Source organism: Epinephelus fuscoguttatus, linkage group LG14 (assembly GCF_011397635.1).
Source record: "Epinephelus fuscoguttatus linkage group LG14, E.fuscoguttatus.final_Chr_v1".
NCBI classification, from domain to species: Eukaryota; Metazoa; Chordata; class Actinopteri; order Perciformes; family Serranidae; genus Epinephelus; species Epinephelus fuscoguttatus.
Genome location: NC_064765.1, coordinates 5,634,760 through 5,658,871, shown reverse-complemented (window position 1 = coordinate 5,658,871; position 24,112 = coordinate 5,634,760). Strand labels below are relative to the sequence as shown.

Sequence of the window (24,112 nt, the reverse complement as noted above, 5' to 3'; positions counted from 1 at the left end):
AAGTAAACATTCAGTGCCTCTCATTAAATTAAAGGTAGAAAATATTTGATATATTTTCACATTTTGACCTGTTAACATAAAAAGTATTATTCACGGCAGCAAAGCTCAATATTTATTTATTTATTTTAATATTTTAAATGGAAGAAAAGATCCAATTTCCGGGTTTTCCAACCAGCAGTAACTGTGTTTCCGTTTCCTGTCATTCATTTCTAAATTTATTTATGAAATTATCGTCAGAAGATAAATAACAAATAGATTAAAGTGGGAGTGAAGTACAGACAGTGTGTGGTTTAGTGGGTTAATTTAAAAACAGAAATCAATTTAAACAGAGAAATGAAAGATTGTTATTATTCCGTGTCCTGTCTGCAGGTGGCGCAGTTTGTTGACAGCAGGTCAGTGTCAATATGAAAGCTGTCAGACGGACGGACAGGGCGATGTCCCGTCACTAATGTCCTGCTGTAACTAAAACACCTGGAACAACATCTGGAACAACATCCTTCACTGTAAACTCTCAGTAAGTGACTGTCGGTTTTCCTCCTGCTGCTAACATTAGCCTGCCTGCTAACATCGAAGCAGCTGCTTTCATGTGATGCTAGCTAGCCCGCAGTGTCTCTGTGATGTAGAGGCTAGCTTAGTAAACAGCGTGATGTCTGCGTGACATTATGTGTGACTGTGTTGTTTTGGGAATGCTTACTGTATGCTGTCAGGTTTCACAACCGCCTGCTGAGCTAACATTGACCTGACGGTGCCGTATTTTCCTGTACAGACAGCGTCACACCAAGCCCCATTCAGTAAATGGCAAATTCAATATTTGGCTCAAGTTGAGCTGACTCAGCTTAACTGCAAAGCCTAATGTGAGCTTTGTCACACTTCGTGAAGTTGTTTTGTTTTATTCGGTGTATATCATCTTCACCAAACGGCGTTTAAATACTGTTAAATCTCAGCTATTTACGTTTGATCACGCTGTTCGTTGCCGCCCTCCATCACCCCAACGTCGGGTAGGGAGAGTAGTACAGCGGAAACTGCGGATAGATAATAAAAGGTTAACTTGGTGTGGAACGCCAAATGTTGTCACCTTGAATAAACCCCAACGACCCGTAATGTCTTGTTATAACAGTACTGTGTAGTCAGATAAAGAGTAAGGGAAATGTACAGACTTTTGTGACCGAGTTTGGTGCAGAACGTTCACGGTGTTCGTCACGCCAAACGTAATAAAGCATAATGGCAATTTGAACTATCTCTCCATTTGAACTGAATACAGTCACTTCAAAATCTGAATTAAGACGCCAGCTAGTTTGGGTAAGTGTTTCTCTTTAATTCGGCATATATCTGGTCCACCATACCAGACAGCAAATATTCACAAATCTGAGTTCACTCCAGATGAATATGAAGCAGTTCAGTCCTGAATGCACCTCTTCTCATGTTAATTTTCTGTGGGTTTTTAAATGGTGGTTTTGTATTGACTTTCAGGACCAGTTGAGTCCAGTTCAGCAGAAACATGGCGACCCCTCCTTCTGTCCTGAGAGAGTTCTGCCCGCTCTACTATCTGCTCAATGCAATCCCAGCCAAGGTAAAGAACCATTCCAAACCAGACTAAAACCCAGGCCAATGTATGGAACCGTTCCAAACCAGGGTGAAATCCATGCTAGGGTACTGAACCATTCCAAACCAGACTAAAACCCAGGCCAATGTATGGAACCGTTCCAAACCAGGGCTGAACCCAGGCCAAGATACTGAACTATTCCAAACCAGACTAAAACCCAGGCCAATGTATGGAACTGTTCCAAACCAGACCAAAACCCAGGCCAATGTATGGAACCGTTCCAAACCAGATCAAAACCCAGGCCATGGTACTGAACCATTCCAAACCAGATTGAAACCCAGGCCAAGGTACTGAACAGTTCCATGCCAGACCAAAACCTAGGACAAGTTACAGAACAGTTCCAAACCGGGAAAAAATCCAGGCCAAGGTACTGAACTGTTCCAAACCAAGGTGAAACCTAGGCCAAGTTACAGAACAGTTCCAAACTAGGCTAAAACCCAGGCCAGGGTACTGAACTGATCCATATGAGACCAAAACTCAGGCCACGGTACAGAATCCTTCCAAACCAAGGCAAAACCCAGGTCAAGGTACTGGGGGTGCCAGTAGTTCGATATTTAGGGGCGTGTCTTGGGAACCCAACGGTGGGTTATGGAGACTGGACTGTTGGTGCCAGTTTACCCCCTGGACACATAGATGCACGTGTCTGCGTATGTATTGTAAATAAAAACAAAATAAAAACGTGAATAACTTGAAGGACATGGATAAAGTTTTACATTATTATTGTTATTAATAATGTTGTTTTTATTATATATTGATGACAATATTAATGATAAAGTTAATATTAAAGATGCTGTTTATATTAATGATAATGATAACGCTGACGATGATGAAGGCTCCTGCATCTCTCTCTACCTGCAGGTGCAGCGTGGGTTCAGGTCCGTCCTGGTCTACCTGACGGCTCTGGACAGCAGCAGTGACTTCCTGGCTGTGGGCAGCAGCATTGGAATGCTCTACCTGTACTGTCGCCGCCTTGCACACATGAACAAGTACAGCCTGGAGGTCAGAGCTCTTCTTCCTCTGAATTAACAGTGAACAATAAACTTTTTTAAAAAAAATGATAGCCCTGATGCTCAGTATCCCAGAATGCATTGTGCTGCAGTGGTGTGTTCAGGTGATCCTCATAATGTGTGTGATGATTAATGTTGTTTAATTTTAGAGAATCAACACTTAAACGTGGAAACAGAACACCAGTCTCACTTCCTGTCCGTGTGTGTGTGTTTCTGTACATGTGTGTAACAGGGAAAGACTGATGCAATCACGGCCGTGAAGCTGCTCAGCTGTTTTGATGATCTGGTTGCCGTGGGAACAGCATCAGGTCGAGTTGCAGTCTTCCAGCTGGTGTCTCCACTTCCTGGTCGAAACAAACAGGTGAGAAGTCTGACAGGTGAGTTTCAGAAAGCTACAGCAGGGGCAGTATTCAGATCGTCGATCAGCGCCCTCATGCTTTATATATACTGTTGGTGACTCTAACTTGTCCGTAGGTGTGAATGTGAGGGTGAATTGTTGTCTGTCTCTGAGTGTCAGCCCTGTGATAGTCTGGCAACCTGTCCTGGGTGAACCCCGCCTCTAGGCATTGTCAGCTGGAAAAGGCCCCTCTACCTCCTCCCCCTGTGACACTGTACCAGGATAAGTAGTTATGGTAAATGAATGAAAATAAATTGGGCTGTTTATTATTCTGGGTCTACACTTAAAAATGTAAAATTAAGTGTTTCTAACAACGACAGATGACGCCAATTATCTGTAAAACTACTGTTGTTACTGAAGAGCCACTGTCCCTCACAGCTAGTCTGCAGTGCCAGGAGATTTAGGGGAATGCCACCATTACCAGAACCATCATTCAGCTCAGGGCCTTGAGACAAACTCACCACCAACAATGGCTCTTTCAGACACAACACCAACTCTCTTTTTCTTTCTCTGTTATTGTAGTTGAGGCGTTTCGATGTGGTCGGCCTCCATAAAGGCTCCATAACGTCTTTGGCGTGGAGCACCAACGGGATGAAACTTTTCTCTGGAGACGATAAGGGACGAGTCGTTTTCTCCTCTCTGGACCTGGACCAGGTGAAACCACAATTACACAACAGTCATATTTGATTAGCAGATAAATTAAAACAACTCAGACAAAAACGATTAACTGATTATTAAAATTGTTGCAGATGAATTTCCAGTTGATCAACTCATCACTTAATTGACTTGCAGCTCTACATAATACACACCATCCTGACTGTGTGTTTGTGTGTGTGCAGGGAGTGTGTAAACCTGTGCTGTTGTTGGAGGAGACTTCAGGTGTGGTTCAGATGGAGTACAGTCACCAGATACTACTGATCTCAACGCAGCAGAGATCTCTGCTGTACTGCACACAGACACAGGAAGTCCAGCAGCTGGGCACCAAGCCCCGCAAGAGGTAAACACACCACAAACATCTGCTACAATCACTGTTGTTATCAGATATTTTATACTGTGAAATACTGATATCAGTATTGGTCAGACTGTAGTTTGAACACCTGGATATAGCATCTGACAGACACCTGGAATATATAGAACCCAAGTTACATCAGTACCTTTTCTGTAGTGTGGTGAAGTGTGAAGAGGGGCCTTTCACAAACCAGCTCCTACACCCTCTCCCTACCCACCCTCACTCCGTTTCTGTGTTCATGTGGAGGGTCTTCCATATTGAGTGCTGTCCCAAACCAGCTGGTGAGGAGTGAAGTAAGTTGTAAAACCCTCCAGCAGCGAGTTTGTATCGACGCCAACTGACCATGTGTGACAGCATATTGTGTTCGTCATGAAGACGCTCCGTACAAAAAAAGTTCTGCGACTAACCTTACAAACGTAAACTGCTCAAACTAAGACAGACATTTATTGCCGTTTTCGACAGCCACCTTGGTTTGGACCATCAACTCAGTGCAGCAGGGATTTGGGGGGTTGGCTGCGGTCGGTGAGGCGCCACCACTATCCGCTTTTGGACCTACTCTAGAGAGGGTCCATCTCCGGCGCAGCTTGGTGTGGCACAGCGCGTCTACACTGATAATGGAAACACGTATCGGCACACCATGGCTTTACTCAGCACGGCCAAGAGTGACAATGGAAAAAGTGTATTATAGGCCTATTGTCATACAGATGCTAACATATTAAAGATTATATTGTATGTAGGATAAAATATGTCCTTCTATAGTCTCTAGAAAACAGACGCGCTCATTTGATTGTAGTGTTGTGTATTTATAAGAACTGCTACAAAAACCAAGCTGCTTATATCAAATTGAAAAACGAAAGGACCACCAAAGAAGCTTAGGAGTAAAAAATTTTGTTTATTTAATAGATTTATCTCAATTTATTGAGTTATTTGTTTCTTTTAATAATAAAAAGATCATATAAAAAACTTCAGATAAACAATAGCAGCACACAGAGATTAAATATAAGTGCTTCAAGTATATATATATGAAGAACCTTAAATTGGATTAAGCTTTTTCTCCATGCTCACTAAAAGTTACGACAGTTCCTCTCCCCGGCACTGAGAGTGAAGTTTGTCCCAAAGCTTACTGCTGTGTTTATCCCCTACATTCAGCTGTGAAGGTGACACCAAAGGAGATACACTCCCTGACATAGTTGGAGTGAGGAGGGTCCGGTTTGGGAAAGGCCCCAAGTTTTCACTTTAGTGTGACTGAACCTCCGAACTCAACTGGATGATGTCATCGTGCAGGTTCATGTGTCTGATCCCTAATTTTTGTGGACAGATCTAAATACTTAAGTATCCATGAGCTTCTGCTGCCGTTGCCATGGAGACGAAGGCCGTCAGAGCGGCTGTGAATTCCAAACACATCGCCATGGTTACTGAATTCTACGTAAAGTTGAGCTCAACATTAAAAGTGATCTGATTTAGCGTGAATAACTCATCACACTTACCTGAAGCGTCAGTGACATCAGTCCCCCTGAGCTGACTGGGAGCTACTGTATGTAATCACCACTGTACAACAACTGTTACATGTCATTTTACTTCTGTTGCATTTCTACCACTGACAGCAGCGGCAGGTTCGGCGCCTGCTTCCTGCCAGCTCTCTGTAAACAGAGCGATCTTCAGGTGTTTGCTGCTCGACCTGGACTCAGACTGTGGAGGTCTGACGTCAAAGGACAGGTGGAGGACACCCGGCTGCTCAAACCCCTCTTCAACGCACAGGTACAGTGGGAAAACACTGCTAACACTTACATCCATTCTGTTACTGATCCAGCTGTGAGCAGACGCTTCTGCTGAAGCCACATCATACAGATAGCTTTAGCAGAACTGCTGCTAATGTCACTGCGACTGATCTATGAGACAGGTCAAAGACAGCTGTATGAAGCTTTATTGGCTCTTATCCAGTGACTTTCAATAACTACATAAATTGCAGCCTCTCTGTTTGTTCATCCACCTGTCTGTCTGTCTCAGATTCCTCAGTTTGAGTTGTTTCCTCGTCCTGATCCAATCGGAGCGTACCGTCCAGCAGACAGACAGCTCGGTCTGCTCAGCTGTTTCCTCAGAGAGGGCTGGATCCTCAGCTGGAACGAGTACAGCATCTACGTCCTTGACTGTCTTAACGAGGTGCTACAACTATTTTTATACATAGAACTTGATTTTGTGTGAATGTATACATTGTGTGATTGTTACCCTGTGTAAATCCTGATTGTTTGTTATATCTGATCAGTTTTGTGTTTGCTGTTTTCAGATGATAGTCGGAGCGTTGGAGAGCAGTGGAGATATTGTGTCAGTGTCGTGTTGTGACAATGAGATCTTCATCCTGAAAGGAGACAGAGACATCATCCGTCTCTCCAACAGCCCTGAGGGACTGGCCTCCAACTGTGAGTAGTACTCCTCATAGTAGGTACTAGAGCTAGGCTAGCCAAACAGTGGTAGTGAGGAGTGGGTGAACCCTGCCGTCGGGTCATTAAGACAGATTATCAACCTGTCTGTGTCTCCTCTTCAGTGTTGGACCTCTCTGTCCGTGTGTCCTCGCCTTTGGCCACACCAACAATCTTCCCACCAACCGGATCAGTGGAAACAGCTCAACCAATCAGAACCATGGCGATCATTGTAGAGGGTGGGGGCAGGGAGGAGGGAGGGGGTGGATGGGAGCGGCATGGCGAGGACAGAGAGGAAGAGGAGGAAGTGGAGGAGGCGGAAGAGCAGCTGGAGGTGACTGACAGCTGTCTCCTATATTGGTTTAACTGGCTGAGACATTTACTCATGGACGGTTTAACTTACCTGTCTGTGTCATGTGATCCGGTTGTCCAGGTGACGGAGCAGTTCTGCCACCAGTCCGGTTTATTCACCAGCAGCTCTCGTAGCCGCAGCAGCTCCATCACTTCCTGGGACAGTCTCCATGGAAACACCCCGGTGACCACTTCCTCCGAGCAGAGCTCCAGACGCTACAGCGCCCCCCTGGGTCAGGGCGAGATGCAGCAAGAGCTCGTGGTGAAAGCCATCAGGGTGAAGAAGAAGAAGAGGAGACGACAAGGCAAGCAGACAGACAGACAGACAGACAGACAGACTGAGACGGACTGACTGAATGTTTTGTGTCTCTGTGTCCGTCCTCAGACAGCAGCAGTGGGAACCGCCTCTCTGAGAGCAGCTGCTCAGAATCCATGTTTGTAGTCCAGGACGGCAGCTGTAGTGACGGAGGGAGTGGAACTCCTCTAAGTGACAGAGCCTCCCTTGTGGGTCTGGACCTTCACAACCAGGACTCTCCCGAACAAAACCAGGAACAGAACTCACAGGAGGGAGTGAGTGGAGATGTAGAGATGGAGTCTTCCTCCACCCAGTCTAGGTTAGTACCTGAGCACCAGCGGACAGTGTCACTGTGTCTCATGCTTGTTTCCTGCTCCCACTGAGGTGTTTGTCTCATCCTTATTTCCTTGTCTCAGCTCCCTGCTCCCTCCAGACTCCCTGCTCCTCGAGGGTGTGGAGAACAAGCTGAATTCAGGAAAGGACTCTGGTTCTGGTGCAGAGGCAGTCGTCCCCCCAACCCCGGATGTGGATCTGCTTCTCGAGTGCACCTTTTCCTACATGCACAACACTGAGGAGGAGGATGAACAGGAGCAGCAGCCAGTGGAGGAGCAGGAGGACGAGTTTCTGAGCCCTCTGATTGGACCAGATGAAGAAGAGGAGGAGGAGGTGATGATGATCATGGAGGTTCTGTTATACTTAGATTAGTAGATGTTAAATTTTAACGTCAAATTACTGGGCATAACCGATCCTATCAGAGAACACTTGAACAAACAGCAGATAAAAAACTACCTGAAGTTCATGTAATTAATAAATGAGTTTCCTCTGTGTTTGTGTACAGATTGATGACCTGGCGCCCCCTCCTCGTCTGCCGGACCAGATGTTTTACTCCACTGTATCTAATCTGGACAGAAAACCCAGCATGTCCAGTGATGAAGAAGGAGACATCTACTGTCACAGTCTGCCCCCTCCTGGCAGCGGCGGAGAAGTCCTCAACTATCCAGCTAATCAGGCAGAGAAGACAATAGACAAACAAATGGACCAAGACGCTCAGGACAGAGACACGCACAAATCTGACCAGGTGAGACAAACACACAAACCTGACCAGGTGAGTCTGTCAGCAAAAAAAATATGAATATATTTTTTTGTCTTGTCTCTCTGCAGTTGGCAGAAAGCTGGATGGGATACTCGGGACCAGGATGTGGAATACTGAGCCTGCAGGTGACTGACAGGTGAGTCAGCAGACTTTATGTGTGGTGTGTGGACCAGAGTTCTGTCCGAACCTGATCCAAGTCCAAGAGAGCAGTGACCAAGCCAGGTATCTTACAGGTGACCTGTGTGTTTTAGGTATGTGTGGTGTCTGGACTTTAAAGGAGGACTTTTCTGTAGCCCTCTGCCTGAAACTGGACTCAACTGGCAGCGTTTTGAAGACAACGTCCACCAGGTGGCGGTGTCACCCTCAGGTACCCTCAGGTTTACTTTGACGTTTTACTTCATTTTTCCTTTTAAACCGACTTCATCTTCCAGTTCAAACACTGAGTTGATCTCATGTTAAAGCAGGCAGCAGACTGCCCGGTGTACAGGTGTATGTAGCATTAGCTGGATGCTAACTGTTGCACACTCCGTCAGGTAACCTGCTGTGGAAGGTGGAGCAGAAGACTATGACGGCGTTTGCATGTGCAAAAGTAACAGTTAAAGGGAAACGGCACTGGTACAAAGCTGTGGAGCAAACGGCCTTCGTGGCTCTCAGTGACGACTCCGCCTGGATTATCAGGACCAACGGAGACCTCTACCTGCAGACAGGTAACTAACCACCTGTCTCACTGTTTGTCTCACCTGTTCAGTAACACCAAACTTAACAGGAAGGACAGATAGAAACATACCGGTTTCCATATGTGATGCTGCAGTTACTCTGCAGGGGTCAAATCTAATCCCTCTCAATCATCACTTATGACCAATAAGCAGTGTGTGGCGGTGTCTATATCTGCATAGGCTCTGTCGTGTGCCTGGATTTTCTTATTTCCTTCTTATCTTGGTTTGTTTAGGATGTTTCTGGGTGTCAGCCTTTGGGTCATGGTGTGTAGCCCCCAGCCAACAACAGTGTGAGGTCAGGACTATATGAAAATGTAGCGTTAGCATGATTACTGGCATGATTCCAAGGATGTTGGTCTGTGAAGCCAACACTCTGATCCAGACTGAATTATCTCAAAAAGTATTTGGAAGGCCTGCCATGAAAGTTGTGACTCATATAAACAATATTCCTGCTAGTAATCAGCTTGTTAGCATGCTGATGTTAGCATTTAGCTAAGTTAAGCATTATCTGGTGATGAAAATGCTTGTTGACATAACGAGTTCACGTGTGGTTCGCATTTTCTAACAGCCAAAGTAAAGTTACTCCAACACTAGTCTGAACGGGCGGAAGGTCGCTGAATAGATCAGCCTCTCATTGGGCGGAACGAGCCACCCGCTGAAGTCCCGCCCTACCACCTCCAGTTGTGTAGCAGTTTTCAACCGTTTTCAACACGTCCTTTACTAACTTTTGCGGTGTTTGATCTTGCAGGGATGTAGCCATTTTTCTGCCATGGTTCGCGTCCTGTGGGCGATGTTTTTGTGGGCGTGTTACACCAAAACCTGTTTCCCCCCGGCAGTATTTTTGCAAGCGCACCGTTGCTGTGGCACCGCCCAGAACGATTGTGATTGGTTGAAAGAAATACAAGCAGCTAGGGCGTTTTTTTTCTCCAATCTTAAAGTGAGAGTCGGCCCAGCCAGACCTTTCTTTTCTTGAGAAAGGTCTGGTGAGCGAGACTACTCCAACAGACATGATGAAAAACCAAAAACTCAGAGGTTCATCATGCTGCAGATGCCAATAGAGCGGAGGTTGGCACTGGTTACCATGGTTATGTGTCTCTAATTGGCAAGGAGGCTCTTAGGAAGTGACAGGGTAATTACAGTGCATTCGAAAAACATACATACCACTGTTTATGTACACAAAAGTATGTTTAAAGGAAAGTACACAGTGTGTAGTGACCTCCTAAGCAATGATAGACTAAAAAGTATGGCTCAAGGTGTGTCACCCAATTTTGTTTCCAAAACATGATTATCTCAAGTGGTAGTAAGAAAAAGAAAAATATTAGGAGCCTTCAAGAAAGGTCATCGAATGTTTTCTGAGTATTGTTTTAATGACAGCTGTAGTCCTGGAGGTAAAACTGAATAAGTGACATCATCATACTGGAGGTTTCTGATTGGTTTACAGAAAATTAGAGTCACATTTAACAGACAGATGTATGTTATTCTCCCTTAGATACTCTTTATTTAAACTTAATTTAAACTCTTTTAGTAGGGCTGATCTTTGAAAACACTCAGGATCCTTTTCATTTGATGCTCCTCCTGCAGCTGTAATGTCTCTGTGTGACCACCCGGGGGCGATCTGCTGCTGTAACACCTCAGGTTCACTCTGCAGACTCAGTTTGTTAGTTTTATCATACAGATCACATACGACATATGAAGGTGAAGCTCTGGATGCTCAGCTGATGGTGTGTTTCCTCTGCAGGGTGTCAGCAGGATCCTCCAGGATGTCTTCCTGTGTGTTGTTTCCATAGTAACCATTGTCTCCATGTGTCCGTCAGGTCTGAGCGTGGACCGGCCTTGTGCTCGCTCTGTGAAGGTGGACTCTCCCTGTGTGTTCAGCCAGGTGTGTGTGAGCGCAGGTGTGGTCTGGGCCCTGAGCGAACACAAAGCGTTATTCTACAGAGAAGGACTCAACAGCTACTGCAGCGAAGGAGAGGGCTGGAAGTATGACACCGTCAGGTACGACTCCTGCTGCTACTGCTGGAGTACTGCTGTGCTACAGTACACAGACAGATGTAGTACTGAGTCGACTTCCAGTCACTGATATTTCATTGGCGTTTATGAAACAGTTTATGTTGGTACTGTTTGTTCACACTCAAAGGTTATTAGCATTATTAGCTTGGTTAGCATGCACCATTAAAATCAGTTGGACCTTTAGCTTTGAGCTAGTTTTTAAATGAGCCAAAGGAGAGGTAGCTGTGGATCTATTGGTCACAGTTTACAGATACTCTGTGTTTCTTATTGTGTTACTGTGTGTGTGTGTGTGTGTGTGTGTGTGTGTGTGTGTGTTACAGTGAGGCTCAGGGTCTGGAGTTGATGTGTGTGACCCTGGGAGACGGTGGTACAGCCTGGGCGCTGGACGCCAGCGGCAGCCTCTGGTTTAGAACTGGCATCTGTTCATCCAGGCCGCAGGGCAACGACGACCACTGGTGGCAGGTACGTAGAGACAGGAAGTCTGTCTGTCTGTCCCGATCTCAGTTCAGCTGTGCAGCCTAACAGCCTGTCTGTCTGTCTGTCTGTCTGTCTCTCTCCATCAGATCAGTATCTCAGACTACGTGGTCTTTGATCAGGGCAGCCTGTTCCAGACACTGCTGCAGGCCACCCAGAGTGTTGCCACGGTAACCAGGGCACCGGTGGAGCGGGTCGTGGCCTTCCTGTCCCAGTACTCACAGTGCCAGCCGAGCCTGGTCAGCGCCAACAGCAGTGGAGTCTGGGTGGCCTCGGGGCGGAACCAGCTGCACCTGGCCCGCGGCAGTCTCGTAGGTCAGTAGAGTCCAGTAGAGTCCAGCAGAGTCCAGTGGAGCTCAGTAGAGTCCAGTAGTCTTGGAAAGAACAGTAGAGCTCAGTAGAGTACAGTAGAGGCTAGTAGAGCTTAGTAGAGTCCAGTATAGTCCACTAGATTCCACAGTAGAGCTCAGCAGAGTCCAGTGGAGCTCAGTAGAGTTCAGTAGAGGCTGTTAGAGCTCAGTAGAGTCCAGTATAGTCCACTAGATTCCAGCAGAGTCCAGTGGAGCTCAGTAGAGTCAAGTAGTGCTCAATAGAGTCCAGTAGATTGTAGCAGAGTCCAGTGGAGTTTAGTAGAGTCCAACAGAATCCAGGAGAGCTCATTAGAGTCCAGAAGAGCTCAGTGGAGTCTAGTACAGCTCAGGAGAGTTCAGTGTAGTCCAGTAGATTCCAGCAGAGTCCAGCGAAGCTCAGTAGAGTCCAGTATAGTCAAGTATAGTCCAATGGAGCTCAGTAGAGTCCAGGAAAGTTCAGTAGAGACCAGCAGAACAGCAGAATAGACTTTGGAGCACAGTTTTCTAGTTTTCAGTTTCTTAGTTGTTCTTTGTTTGGTTCTCTCAGGAACTTTCTGGCAGAACGTTGTTCCAAGAGGAACCGTCTCAGCCACCAGGTGGACCTTCATCACGTCTTCAGCTGTGCCTCACAGAGAAGGTCATACACCTCTACACTACACACACCTGTACACTACACACACCTGTACTCCTCTACACTCATCTGGTCACCATCCATCTGTCATATATTACACTAAACGCACTGATCATCGGTCTACCTGTGTGTCACCTGTGTCTCAGGTACGTTCCTGTGGTTGGCTCAGAGCCGGAAGGATCTGTTCTGTGTTTGGGACCAGGATGGAGAGCTCCGCCCCTCGTCTGTCCCTCTACCACCTGAGGTAGAAACACGTGTCACCTGTCTCTGAGTCTGATTCTACTGGTCTCTTTTCACACCAATGGTCTCCCCCTGTGTTCTGCTGATGTTCTACTGTGTTCTGCCTTGTGTGTTCAGATGGAGCTGACCCACCTGTCTGCCTGTCGTGACGCTCTGTGGGGTTTGGACACTCACGGTCGAGTCAGTATCCGTACGCTGTCTCCGTCCTGTCCCTTTGGACTCCACTGGACCCCCCTGGACCTCAGCCAGCTCGGTACGTACCTGAGACATACAGGAGAAAGACTCCGCTGATATTCAACCAGCTGTGTGTCATCGCGTTGTGCGCAGATGAACGTTGTTTGCCTTCTACCAGAGATCCCTGCCCATCCGGTGATGTGGTGGTTCACTTTTACACTGTGATCTGTAGCCTATAGTTCGGCTTTAGCTTCTAACTATCTTTGTCTTTTTAACCTGTTGTTGCTGCTGAGTCAGTTTGACATCCTGGATATATCCTTCAAACACAGACTGTAGACCCCTCTGTCTGCTTCTCTCTGGAATCACTCTTTCATGATAATATTTCTTCAGGGAGTGCAGTTAGTTACAGTGACGGCTTCATGCTTACTTTGACAGCTTGACGGACCATCAATGTGCTGTAGTTTTACACCACCAAAACTAATAAGTCCAGTATGTTATTTCCATGGCCTTGGAAAGTCATATCAATATTTATGAACACAAGCTGCTCTGTCTCAAAGCCAGAAACCAGAGAAGGAAATCTCAAACTTGTGATGTCATAGGTTATGAAGTCTGGAGTTGCTCCATTGGCAATAAATGTGAGCCTGATTTTGTTTGTTTTCTTTTTTATACCCAAATGAGCTTCACTCTACTGTAGTGTTCTCAGTGCTGAAACACTGGCTGCTCCCAGTGACATCTGTCACCATTCATTGTCTATGGAGCAGCGCCAGACTCAATACCCTATGACATTACAAATCTGAGTGTTGGATTTGGGAAAGAGTTGTTCAAGTGTACTAATATTTTTGGGCTGTCTTAGGCCATAGGGATGATGTATGAATTTTGAAAATGGGGGTAGTTCCCTTTTTATGTCTTTAATTATGTAACGAAGTTGTTGGGTCTGATTTGAGGTCTGTGATTGGTCAAAGAGTGAGTGTGTGTTTGTGTTTTGGGGGCGGGGGGCATCATTCACTTGTGGTCAGATTTCAGTTTATCAGACTCACATGTACACACACACACATACACACACACACAGCTGTGTTTCTCTGTCACACTGACAGGTGGAGGGTGCGTAACAGAGTGTGTTCCTGTGAGTGTCTGTGTGTGTGTGTGTGTGTGTGTGTGTGTGTGTGTGTGTGTTCCTGTGTGCGTCATACTGTAACCTGACTGATAGGTCAGATCTGTTTTTAGTTCCTCCACACGTCTCACTAACAGAAACCACATGACTGTCTGTCTGTCTGTCTGTGTGTCTGTCTGTCTGTCATATCTACAGCTGATACAAACCAACATCTTGTTCTGGCTCTATATGTGTTCATTACTTTTGTTTGCACAATACTAATATCGGGCATCTAATTAATTACTCACTTTATTAGTAACTTAATTCTCTACTTTGTTCGGTTCCAGTTTATTCACAAGAAACAGTTAAAACAAACGACATGAGATGTAATGGAGATGTGAAATGAGACCCTGACAATGAGAACAGGGGCCCAGACACGAAGCAGAGAGTATTTAAAATGTGTTTACCAACATGTTGTCTAGCTTTAAGAAAAAGAAAGTATATGTATTATACAGTAACATCTCCAACCTACAAAACTCCCTAAAATGAATCCATGGTGACCCAAACTAGTAAATGGTCCCAGTACATTTATTCCATCAGTCTAAACATTGGTTTAGTAGCTAAGATATATTAAGGAGAGACATGGCAAGTGGAAATAACTGTCACTCGTTTGTAAGAATTGGGACAAAACCTTGTTTTTTTCAATTTTTGTTTAAGTTTTAACTCTTCAGTTAGACTGGGAAAAAACATTTTTAAAGATTAAAGTCTTGACTTTAAAACCTTGTAATGGGCCGACCTCCCGGTGATTTAATTTTTTCTTAAATGGCATACATGATGAATGTTACTGTGCATTCACACCAAAAGCGTCATGAGCGTCATAAGCGGCTGGCAGCCATTCATTTTCAATGTACGCTTGCTACGAAGGGCGTCAGGGGCGTCGGCTGCAGCGAGCGGTGCGATGCCAGCGACCAGAGCGTCAAGTAGAAGTTGAGAGAAGCTGAACTTTATGCAAATGAGCAGCGCCGCTGCCGAAGCAGCAGCCAATTGCACACCGGGATTCGGGTACGGAGGTCTGGGCTCTCCCGGGGCTGTACGAACCGGTGAAATTCACCGTGGAGTTGCCGGGTTTGCAGGACTCTGTGGACTGAGACGGCCCGACGGCTCCGGGCCTTGTGTTTCCTCAGCAAATACGCCGATGCAGTACAAAGGAGGCTTCCGAAAGTGCGATTAATGAGCTCCTGCTTATTTACTACCAATTACATTTCTCAGTGCTCCTACGTGCCAACAGGAGAGTAAAATCATAATTATAAAGGACTCATAAAGGCTATATTGACTGTGTTTATTAGCGTTATTTTAATTGTGCAATGAAAGTCATGCATAATACAAAGTGAAGACATAAATGATATATTTGTTCATCCTTGTAAAATGAACAGCCGTGTCAGCCTTGATGGACACATCTGCAGCAGCCGGCCCCGCCCCTTTGACCGCTGCAAGCGCCTGCTGGAGCTGCTGCCAGGCAGCGCGATGCCGGCGACCTGAGCGACCGCTGGCGCTCATGACGCTTTTGGTGTGAATGCACAGTTACTGTGCGTTCCCACCAAAAGCAACCAATCAAAATCGCCAGCAGTCGCTCAGGTCGCCGGCATCGCGCTGCCTGGCAGCTCTGGCAGGGCTTGCAGAAGGCTGCCAAGGGGCGGGGCTTTCAGGCTGCGATGCAGAAGATCTCTTTCTTTCTTTCACTGTCCCGCCTTGAGAATATTCACGGTCTGCAACTGGCTGCTGCTCGCTGCTGCTTCGGCGGCGTTGCTGCTCATTTGCATAAAGTTGAGCTTCTCTCAACTTCAGCTTGACGCTCGGGTCGCTGGCATCGCGCTGCTCACGGTCGCTCGCTGTAGCCGACACGAGTGACGCTCTTCGTTGCGAGTGTTCATTGAAAATGAATGGCTGCTGGCTGCTTATGACGCTCATGAATCTTTTGGTGGGAACGCACAGTTAGAGGTGAGATCTGGCGGAGTTGACAAAAAGTTAAACATTTATTAATTTCACAGCAGCTGTAGTAAGTCGCTGTTTTATTATTCAGCGTTGCTAAGAGTTTTCTTAAAGCTAATGAAAATACAAATTTTTATCCCTCTGTGTCAGCAATCGCTATGGCCAGAGGCATTATGTTTTCAGATTGTTTGTCTGTCCAATTCTTGTGAACGCAATATAACAAGAATGTCTTGAGGGAGTTTCTTCAAATTTGGCACAAACATCCACTTGGACTCAGCGATAAACTAATTAAAGTTTGGTGGTCAAAGGTCACTGTGACCTTGTCTGTCTTATTTTTGTGAACGCAAGATGTCAAGAACACCTTGAGGGAATTTCTTAAAATTCGGCGCAAACACCCAAGTGATAAACCCGAGTGATAAACTAATAAAAATTTGGTGGTCAAAGGTCAAGGTCACTGTGACCTCACATAACTAATATTCTTACACTTTTAATGCCTTATTGAACAGAGAAATTCAACCCTACACCTTCTGAATTTACGTCTCTTTGTTTCACCAAACTAAAATGAAATAAAACTCACCAAAATCATCTTTAAATATCTTTATTCTTGTTAGTCATCTATTTAGTGAGGCCACTGTTCTAACAAACACTAAGTGGTCAAAATAAACCCTGAATTAACCAAGTTAGATGTGAAAATGCACTGTTTTCCCCCACGGTCTCTCTTTCTGCTGTTGCTGGCCAGCTGTTGACAGTCCAGTAACGTCATCCACACCCCCACCACACTGAGTCTCGTGTCTGTCAGCTCAGCTCCCTGTAACTAGTGTTTTCTGTTACTCTGGTATCAAAAACAACCAGACATTTCCATCTGAAATACACCTTGTGTTCGTGTCCTTCAGATCTCCATACTTCTTTTGTGGTTTATCAAGTTTGCCAGTCGTGTTTTTGAATTCATACTTTAGGAAGTCCTTTACCGATTCTGTGATGGAGTCGCCGAAAACCTTCTTGACAAGTTCAATTAGAGAATCCACCAATATCTTGCTGATTTAGCTGATGAAAGTCCGTGAAACAGCAGATCAGTCTGCTTATTGTGTTTTGAAGATATGTTTTTTGGGCATTTTGCCTTTAATGGACAGGACAGGTAAGCATGAAAGGGGGAGAGAGAGAAGGGGGGATGACATGCAGCAAAGGGCCACAGGCTGGGTTCGCACCTGCTCTACCACTAAGCCACCGACGCCCCAAGCTTATTGTGTTTTTGATGTCAAGTTTGGTCGAGGTAAACCTGTGCTGCACTGTGGCACAGTCGTCTTCACACGCTGTGTTTGTCTTGATTCAGTTTCTTTGCTTGTTTGTTGCATTTATATTTTGTAAATGTTAGTTCGGTTGACCTAAAAGACAAAACGAATGTTTGACATGACGGACAGCTGCAGCAGCATATCATTGACATCCCTAGAGGTCAGCAGGACGGTTGGTCAGTCAGGCCTGAAACATGAAGCTGTTTACCAAAAACAGACTGGCCTGGAATCTGTTCTGAAACAGGACACAGCAACGTGATGCTGCTAACATTCCACCTCTTCACATCCGAAACTGTAATACTGTAATGTTTCTGTTTGGACAGCGCTGCATTTGACCTGATGAACAGCTGGTTCTGTCATATAGGTCACTGTTTGCCACAGCTTGACATGTTTACTTGGGTGGAACAGTATGTGACAGTGCAGTGTGTGACGGCAGTGTGCCAGGGAGCAGCGTTGTGATGTGTGTGACTGAGTGGCGTTGTGATAGCTTGCTTTGTCTGTTGTTGCACTCACAGTCTTACTACACGATGTATCTTCATAGAATGGTTTGTTTGATATCCTTCAAATTAGTGCCCCACGAAAGATGTTACATCCATAATGTACACTTACGTCATTGACATAAAGTTACTAAGGTTAGGTTTAGGAAAAGAAACATGGTGAGGACGTACTTTAAAATGACTCAGAGTTTGCTCAAATTTTACACAGTTACGAATACGCGTCGCCAGGGAAAGTCCACTTTTTTGTGATCCACCACCCCAATCTGCCTCCTTACAAGACTACTCCGGACTGCTTCCTTGCTTACTCCCGTCAGCACATTGGTCACGTGGTTGCAGTTTTTCAAATTACATAGGATATGTATGAATTTGGGTGCATTACTTTTCGTAGGAAAACATATGAACAGTTTATGAGAACAGCTATCTGGGGGGTCTTAATGTACCTGGGTGGATATTTAATCCTTAGGGGTCCATGAGGTTCCTCGGATGATCCATCCATGTAGAGGTTTTAAAGGTTCTTAGGGCAGTTCGAGTGATACTTAAGGGGTTCTAGTAGTCCAGGTTTTTAGGTTTCACGTGCTGTTGCATAAAGATGTAAATGTGTTGACAGGTGTGTTCAGGTAAAATGTCACCTGTGTGTTACAGGAGGTGTTCGTCTGGTCAGTGTGAGTTGCGGAAGTCAGAACGTCTGGGCTGTGGACAGTCGAGGAGTAGTTTACTTCAGAGTCGGAACCCAACCTCTGAACCCGAGCATGATGCTACCGGCCTGGATTCAAATAGAACCACCTGTACAGGTAACAGAGAAACATTGGACCCACATAGAACCACCTGCACAGGTAACAGGGAGGATCCACATACAGTAGAACCACGCTTACAAGTAACAATGAAACTCAGGATCTGCGTAGAATCACCTGTACAGGTAACAGAGACGATCCACATAGAACCACGTTTACAGGTAACAGGGAAACTCAGGATCCAAATACCTGTCCAGGTAACTGTGACATCATGTCTCTGCAGCCAATCGGAGTGCAACTGGTCAGTATTCAGACGAGTCCTAACGATCGTCTTCTCTGGGCATTGGACAACAGAGGAAGTGTCTTCGTCAGAACTGGACTCAGTGATGAGATGCCTGTGGGGACAGACTGGGAGCTGGTACCAGGTACATTCCTGTCCGTCTGATCAACACACCTGTCTGTCTGATCTATACACCTGTTCAGTTAGAACACTGAGTCACGTTCTTCGGAGCTCATGGCTGAGCTGTGTAGACATGGATTCACTGTGAGTCACCAGTATGTTTACTGGTGCTCCTGGTCTCAGTAGTATTGTGTATACTGCATTAACACATTGTGTTTACTGTTCAAATACTGTGTGTACTGTATTTGAATGTGCGTACTTGTGTTTGTGTGGTTTAGGTTTAGCCGTCAGTCAGCTGGTCCTCAGCTCTCGGACAGTTTGGGTTCGGTGTGTAAACGGAGATCTGGCTCGACGCTACGGCCTCTCTGAAAGAAACCCTGCAGGAGATTACTGGAAGAAGATCCCTGGAAACGCCAACTGGTTAACTGGTAAGACTGTGTTCATACATACTGGTGACAGGACAGGTGTAACAGACTGATGCTCAGGTGTCTCAGGTAACTCAGGTGTCTCTTTCTCTCTTCAGTAACTCCGGATGACGAGTTGTGGGCAGTGACTCTGATTGGTGGATTGTCTCGTCGGCTGACCAAACTCCTCCCACAGACTCTATGTAGACCCGCCCCCTCAGGCCCCGCCCTCAGCGGGGACGATGTCGACGATGAGTGGGAGCTCATCTGACCAATGACATCGCTGTGATGTCACCACTGTTTGGTGTCGGTCTTGTGGGTTGCAGTGATGTCACAGTGACACCACTTCCTGTTTACAAACTTGCTCCTGAAGCAGTAAGTGGACTGTGTGATGTCACCACTGGACCGACACTGCACAGGCAGGTGACATCACTTCCTGGGACTTTTAAGACTAGAGGACATTTTTGAAACAAGGTGGCTGCACAGAGGGAGCCCAGGTGGCTGCTGGGAAATGAAGTGAACTGAGACTTTGTTTTATTTTTTGTTTTAGCAGAAAGCACTTTATTCTAAAGGGACAGTGGGTTCTGACTGGTTCCTACTGGGCGTCAAACGGCTCGTTCTTCTCCAGCTCCAGTTCAAACTGGTTCAGTCTCAGTTGGAGTGGCTCAAACTGGTCCTAACTGGTTCTAACTGGTTCTAAATCTACTAATATTTATTCCAGTTTAGTTCATACTGGTTGTTGAGGATATTAAAGGGACATTTCACATTTTACTCCAGTTTTGTTCATTCTACGTCAAACTGGTTTGGAGCGGCTCGGACTGGTTTCTTGACCTGCAGTGAGGTTTAGCTCTGAGGTCTCAACTGGATTTATATTAAAAGATAAAACTCTTGGGAATGGTCCTTTAAACTCGTCGTCTTCTCTCCTCCTCATTTCCGACAGCGTTGCCATGGAAACCTGTGAAGATGTGACTCCGTTGTGATGTCATGGTGATGTCAGCTGATGGGTAGGATGTTCTGCTGCTGACCAATAAGAATTCAGTGTAAACTCCCCTGTTGTGTGGTTTCATTAATTATTAACTTAATAAACATGTTTAAACACAACAGCGTCAGTTTATTGATCAGGTTATTGAATCGGGGGGTGACGCCCACGGCTGGGACACACTTGTTGTTGCCATGGTTTTTAGTTGATGAAGTTATTAATGGGACAAAATAGTAGAGGCGGTAGTAAGTCACACTTCCAAGTCATAAGCAAGTCTCAAGCAAGTGTAGCAGTATCAACACCTCATACAATAAGAGGAGAGCCTGAGCATATAAAGCTAGCAGGGCATGTATCAGCTCTCACAGTGGTGACTGTGTGTGCGTAACGGCACCGAGCTGACAGTGTGTCGCTGGTTGCAAAGCACGTTCAACACTTCATGAGTTATTGAAAACTTAATTCACATGTATCACACGGATAGAACCGAATAAAACCATACGGTGAAGTTTATGATGCTGCTGCCATTCCTCTGAGGAGAGCTGTGGGTAGGAGGACAGAGCTGTGGTAGTACGGGTATGAATATCAGCCAGCAGGTCCTCCCCCGCTGCAATATCATCATATTTTTTAAAAAAAAACAAAGCAAAAAAAAAACAACTTATCAATATCTAGAAAAATACAAATATTAAATTAAAAAAGTCAAGTCCTTTCAAGTCATCTGTCTCAAGTGAAAGTCAAGTCTCAAGTCATGAATACCAAGTCAAGGTCAAGTTGAGTCTTTTATCCAGTGTTAGTCAAGCAAGGCTCAAGTCCTCAAATTTGCGACTCGAGTCCTCCACCTCTGCAAAATATACATCATTAATTGTGGCACATGCTGAAGTGATGTAGCAAATAATGCTGAACCTAACTTGACATTCTCACATGAGAATTCTGATCTGGGATGGGACATGAAGGACAACTGGTTAATTTAATAATAATAATCATAATACAGCACTTTATTTATATAGCACCTTTCATACAAGCAAAGCAGCACACTTTACAATAAGGACAGTACAAGCACTGAGTGCGTCACGCAAAGAAAGACTTAATGGACACATCAGAAAAAGTCATAAAATCAGAATTGTAAAATTAATTAATTTTCTGTAACCGCTTCGCCTGTTAGGGGGCGCGGGGGAGCTGGAGCCTATCCCAGCTGACATTGGGTGAGAGGCGGGGTACACCCTGGACAGGTCACCAGACTATCGCAGGGCTGACACATAGAGACAGACAACCATTCACACTCACATTCACACCTACGGACAATTAACCTGCATGTCTTTGGACTGTGAGAGGAAGCTGGAGCACCTGGAGGAAACCCACGCTGACACAGGGAGAACATGCAAACTCTGCACAGAAGGAATCCCACACCCTGGGTTCGAACAAGGAACCCTCTTGCAGTGAGGCAACAATGCTAACCACTGCACCACCATGCTGCCCTAATAATAATAACAGACCATATTTATTTAGCACCCTTCATACAATAAATGTTTTACAATAAGGGCAGTACAAGCACTGAGTGCGTCACATGAAAATAAACACAATGGACATAAAATAAAAAAGTCATAAAATCATGACATCATAAAGTCATAGAATTGTAAACTATAAATCATAAAATCAAGTAAGATTTTAAAGAGTTGCAGCAGCGTGAAGCACTTGGGTTTTATTTATTTTCAACATGATTTTCAACAAAACATGAGCCCAACAGGTTTCAGACAACACGTCCAACATATTTCATGTTTCCAACATACAAGAAGCAAATGTCTGTCATTTTTTTAAGATAAATACATTTTATTTACATCACAGTGTTGATCAAAGACCTGAGCTGAAGAAGGAAAGAAACAAAAAGAAATGATTTACTTGCCAGGTAGTAAAGTGTACGTCTGATCTTACATCCCGTTGAATGAAGTCAGTGAGATCATTAGGCCTCTGTACGTCCAGAAAACTGGCGTAATCTCCCTTTGATATCCACATTAAACACGTTCCTCATTGTGTTACAGGTTTTTCATTCAGGACACAAGAGTCAGTGCGATTAAAATGGACACCTCCTCTCTCTGCTTCTGGATCGCACATGAACAGACACACTCACACAGAGGAGATTAACAGGGATCAGTTGTGTTTGTAACATGAGGTGTTGTGTTCCTGTATCTGACAATTTATAAACTGAGGGGATGATTAAGTGATATGATTGAGGATATCGAATATATTTTATTTATTTTTGAATGTCTTTTTTTAGACAGGCTGCAGAAATGACGGGAAACAATGATGTCGAGCCGGATTCGAACCTGAGACGTGTTTCCTGTTGTGAAGCGTTAAAGCACAGAGAACTCTTCTTCTGTCTCGTCAGGACACTGAGGTAGAAACATCAGATTTACATGTGTCAGACTCTGTAGGTGACTGACTCAGCAGAATTGATCACTGATCAGTGATCAGGTCTGTTTTTAGTCTTGATTTACATTCTATTTACATCATCAATATACCGTCCAATCACAGCAATCCTGAGGTGATGGCAGTGTTGTTTGCATGGTGACAGATGATGTCACTGCCAGCTGTGTGGCTGCAGGAAGTCAGGCAGCGTGGTGATGTGGTCAGGGCCAGACCGGGCCAAACACCTGAGTGCCTGCAGCAGTAGGGGGGGCGGGGCTAGACCACACAGCCAGCTGAACACTTCATTTCCCAGCAGGCCTTGCCAACGATGTGGCTCGTCCCGCAGGTGGCAAAGCGACGGTGGTCCTGGCAGGAAGAGCAGTAGAAAGTCGAGGCAGCGCTGTGCGTGGCGTCGGTCTGTCGCCTCGGAGGTTACAAGTCGCTGCAGTGCGGCATCAAGGCCGTCAGGCAGCGCACCGTGAGCCAGCAGCAGCAACAGACATTCAGGCCGTGACAGCTCCACCGCCAGCTGCACTGCCGTCTTCCCTGAGTCTGCCACATGTGAGCAGCCGCCACAGCTGTCCAGATAGTTCTGCCGCATGCTCTTCGAGTCACAGTCCTTCAGAGCCTCTACCATCATGCTAAGGATCGACACGCGGTCATAGCGCACCGCCATGGTCAGGTGTGGCGCTCCGCTACTGCGGCAGCAGCAGAAGCTGCAGCGTGGCGGTTTGAGCGCGCTCAGTGAGTACGTGGTGAGTAGGTAGCGTGCATAGTCCTGGTGGTCGTGCACAAGCGCATAGAGCAGTGCCTCAGATGGCAGGAAGGGTCGAGGCTGTCCGTCTTCCCAGCTGAAGACCTCCATACTGCGCATGTCCTCCAGCAGCCAGACTGGCAGCTGCTCCCGCACTGCACAGTAGAACGAGAACGATGTCCGCTCACACTGACGCTCAGTCGGAGACGAAGACAGATGCTCCAACTGAGAGGACAGCAGCCACGGCATGATGATACACCTGGAGAGACACTGTTTACACCTGTCTTGAAGGAGACACGAGACACACCTGGAGAGACACTGTTTACGCCTGTCCTGAAGGAGACACAAGACACACCTGGAGAGACACTGTTTACGCCTGTCTTGAAGGAGACACAAGACACACCTGGAGAGACACTGTTTACGCCTGTCCTGAAGGAGACACGAGACACACCTGGAGAGACACTGTTTACGCCTGTCCTAAAGAAAACACAAGACACGCCTGGTCTGAGGGGGACAGACTCCCTGACTGATCCTGGTTCAGACACAAACAGTCTGCCTCTCAGTCAAACCTCCGTCGTCAGCGCCTTCACACTTTTATAGCTTCTCCTCCGTCACTGCAGCTCCATGTGTGGATGTTTGGCACAGGGGAGGGGGTGTCTCACATTGCATACATAGCGAACATAGTGGCCTATAAATGGCTGCAGTTTATGTAATGAAGGCAGTAAACAACAGTGTGTGTGTGTGTGTGTGTGTGTGTGTGTGTGTGTGAGTGTGTGAGTGTCATCAGCTGATTAAACCTTTTTATAAATCTGCAG

The 24,112-nt window shown here is 45.8% G+C and overlaps 2 protein-coding genes across 4 annotated transcripts; one reads left to right on the top strand and one right to left on the bottom strand.

Moving 5' to 3' along the window:
* The first annotated feature begins 355 nt into the window (after nucleotides 1–355).
* On the top strand, nucleotides 356–20,268 carry tecpr2 (tectonin beta-propeller repeat containing 2). Of its 2 annotated transcripts, XM_049596202.1 has the most exons (27): nucleotides 356–514; nucleotides 1,471–1,570; nucleotides 2,462–2,602; nucleotides 2,843–2,971; nucleotides 3,530–3,661; nucleotides 3,847–4,004; nucleotides 5,621–5,774; nucleotides 6,024–6,176; nucleotides 6,301–6,433; nucleotides 6,559–6,767; nucleotides 6,867–7,089; nucleotides 7,170–7,398; nucleotides 7,496–7,745; nucleotides 7,918–8,157; nucleotides 8,241–8,308; nucleotides 8,424–8,539; nucleotides 8,706–8,879; nucleotides 10,703–10,883; nucleotides 11,219–11,360; nucleotides 11,462–11,687; nucleotides 12,270–12,359; nucleotides 12,500–12,597; nucleotides 12,711–12,846; nucleotides 18,275–18,423; nucleotides 18,647–18,788; nucleotides 19,042–19,191; nucleotides 19,287–20,268. In XM_049596202.1, exons 2-27 carry the CDS (start codon nucleotides 1,499–1,501, stop codon nucleotides 19,436–19,438), a joined length of 4,047 nt encoding a protein of 1,348 aa, XP_049452159.1. In that variant the 5' UTR covers nucleotides 356–514; nucleotides 1,471–1,498; the 3' UTR covers nucleotides 19,439–20,268. The 2 variants fall into 2 exon arrangements, with proteins under 2 accessions (XP_049452159.1, XP_049452160.1); XM_049596203.1 differs by lacking the exons at nucleotides 356–514; nucleotides 1,471–1,570; nucleotides 2,462–2,602; nucleotides 2,843–2,971 and adding an exon at nucleotides 3,026–3,242.
* A 1,556-nt stretch (nucleotides 20,269–21,824) lies between these two features.
* On the bottom strand, nucleotides 21,825–23,874 carry ankrd9 (ankyrin repeat domain 9). 2 transcript variants are annotated; one of them, XM_049596939.1, is made up of 2 exons: nucleotides 23,653–23,874; nucleotides 21,825–23,604 (listed from the first exon to the last, which is right to left on the bottom strand). In XM_049596939.1, the coding sequence occupies exon 2, from the start codon at nucleotides 23,544–23,546 to the stop codon at nucleotides 22,716–22,718; it is 831 nt and encodes a 276-aa protein (XP_049452896.1). In that variant the 5' UTR covers nucleotides 23,547–23,604; nucleotides 23,653–23,874; the 3' UTR covers nucleotides 21,825–22,715. The 2 variants fall into 2 exon arrangements, with proteins under 2 accessions (XP_049452896.1, XP_049452897.1); XM_049596940.1 differs by having other exon boundaries at nucleotides 23,701–23,874.
* Nucleotides 23,875–24,112: the final 238 nt, after the last annotated feature.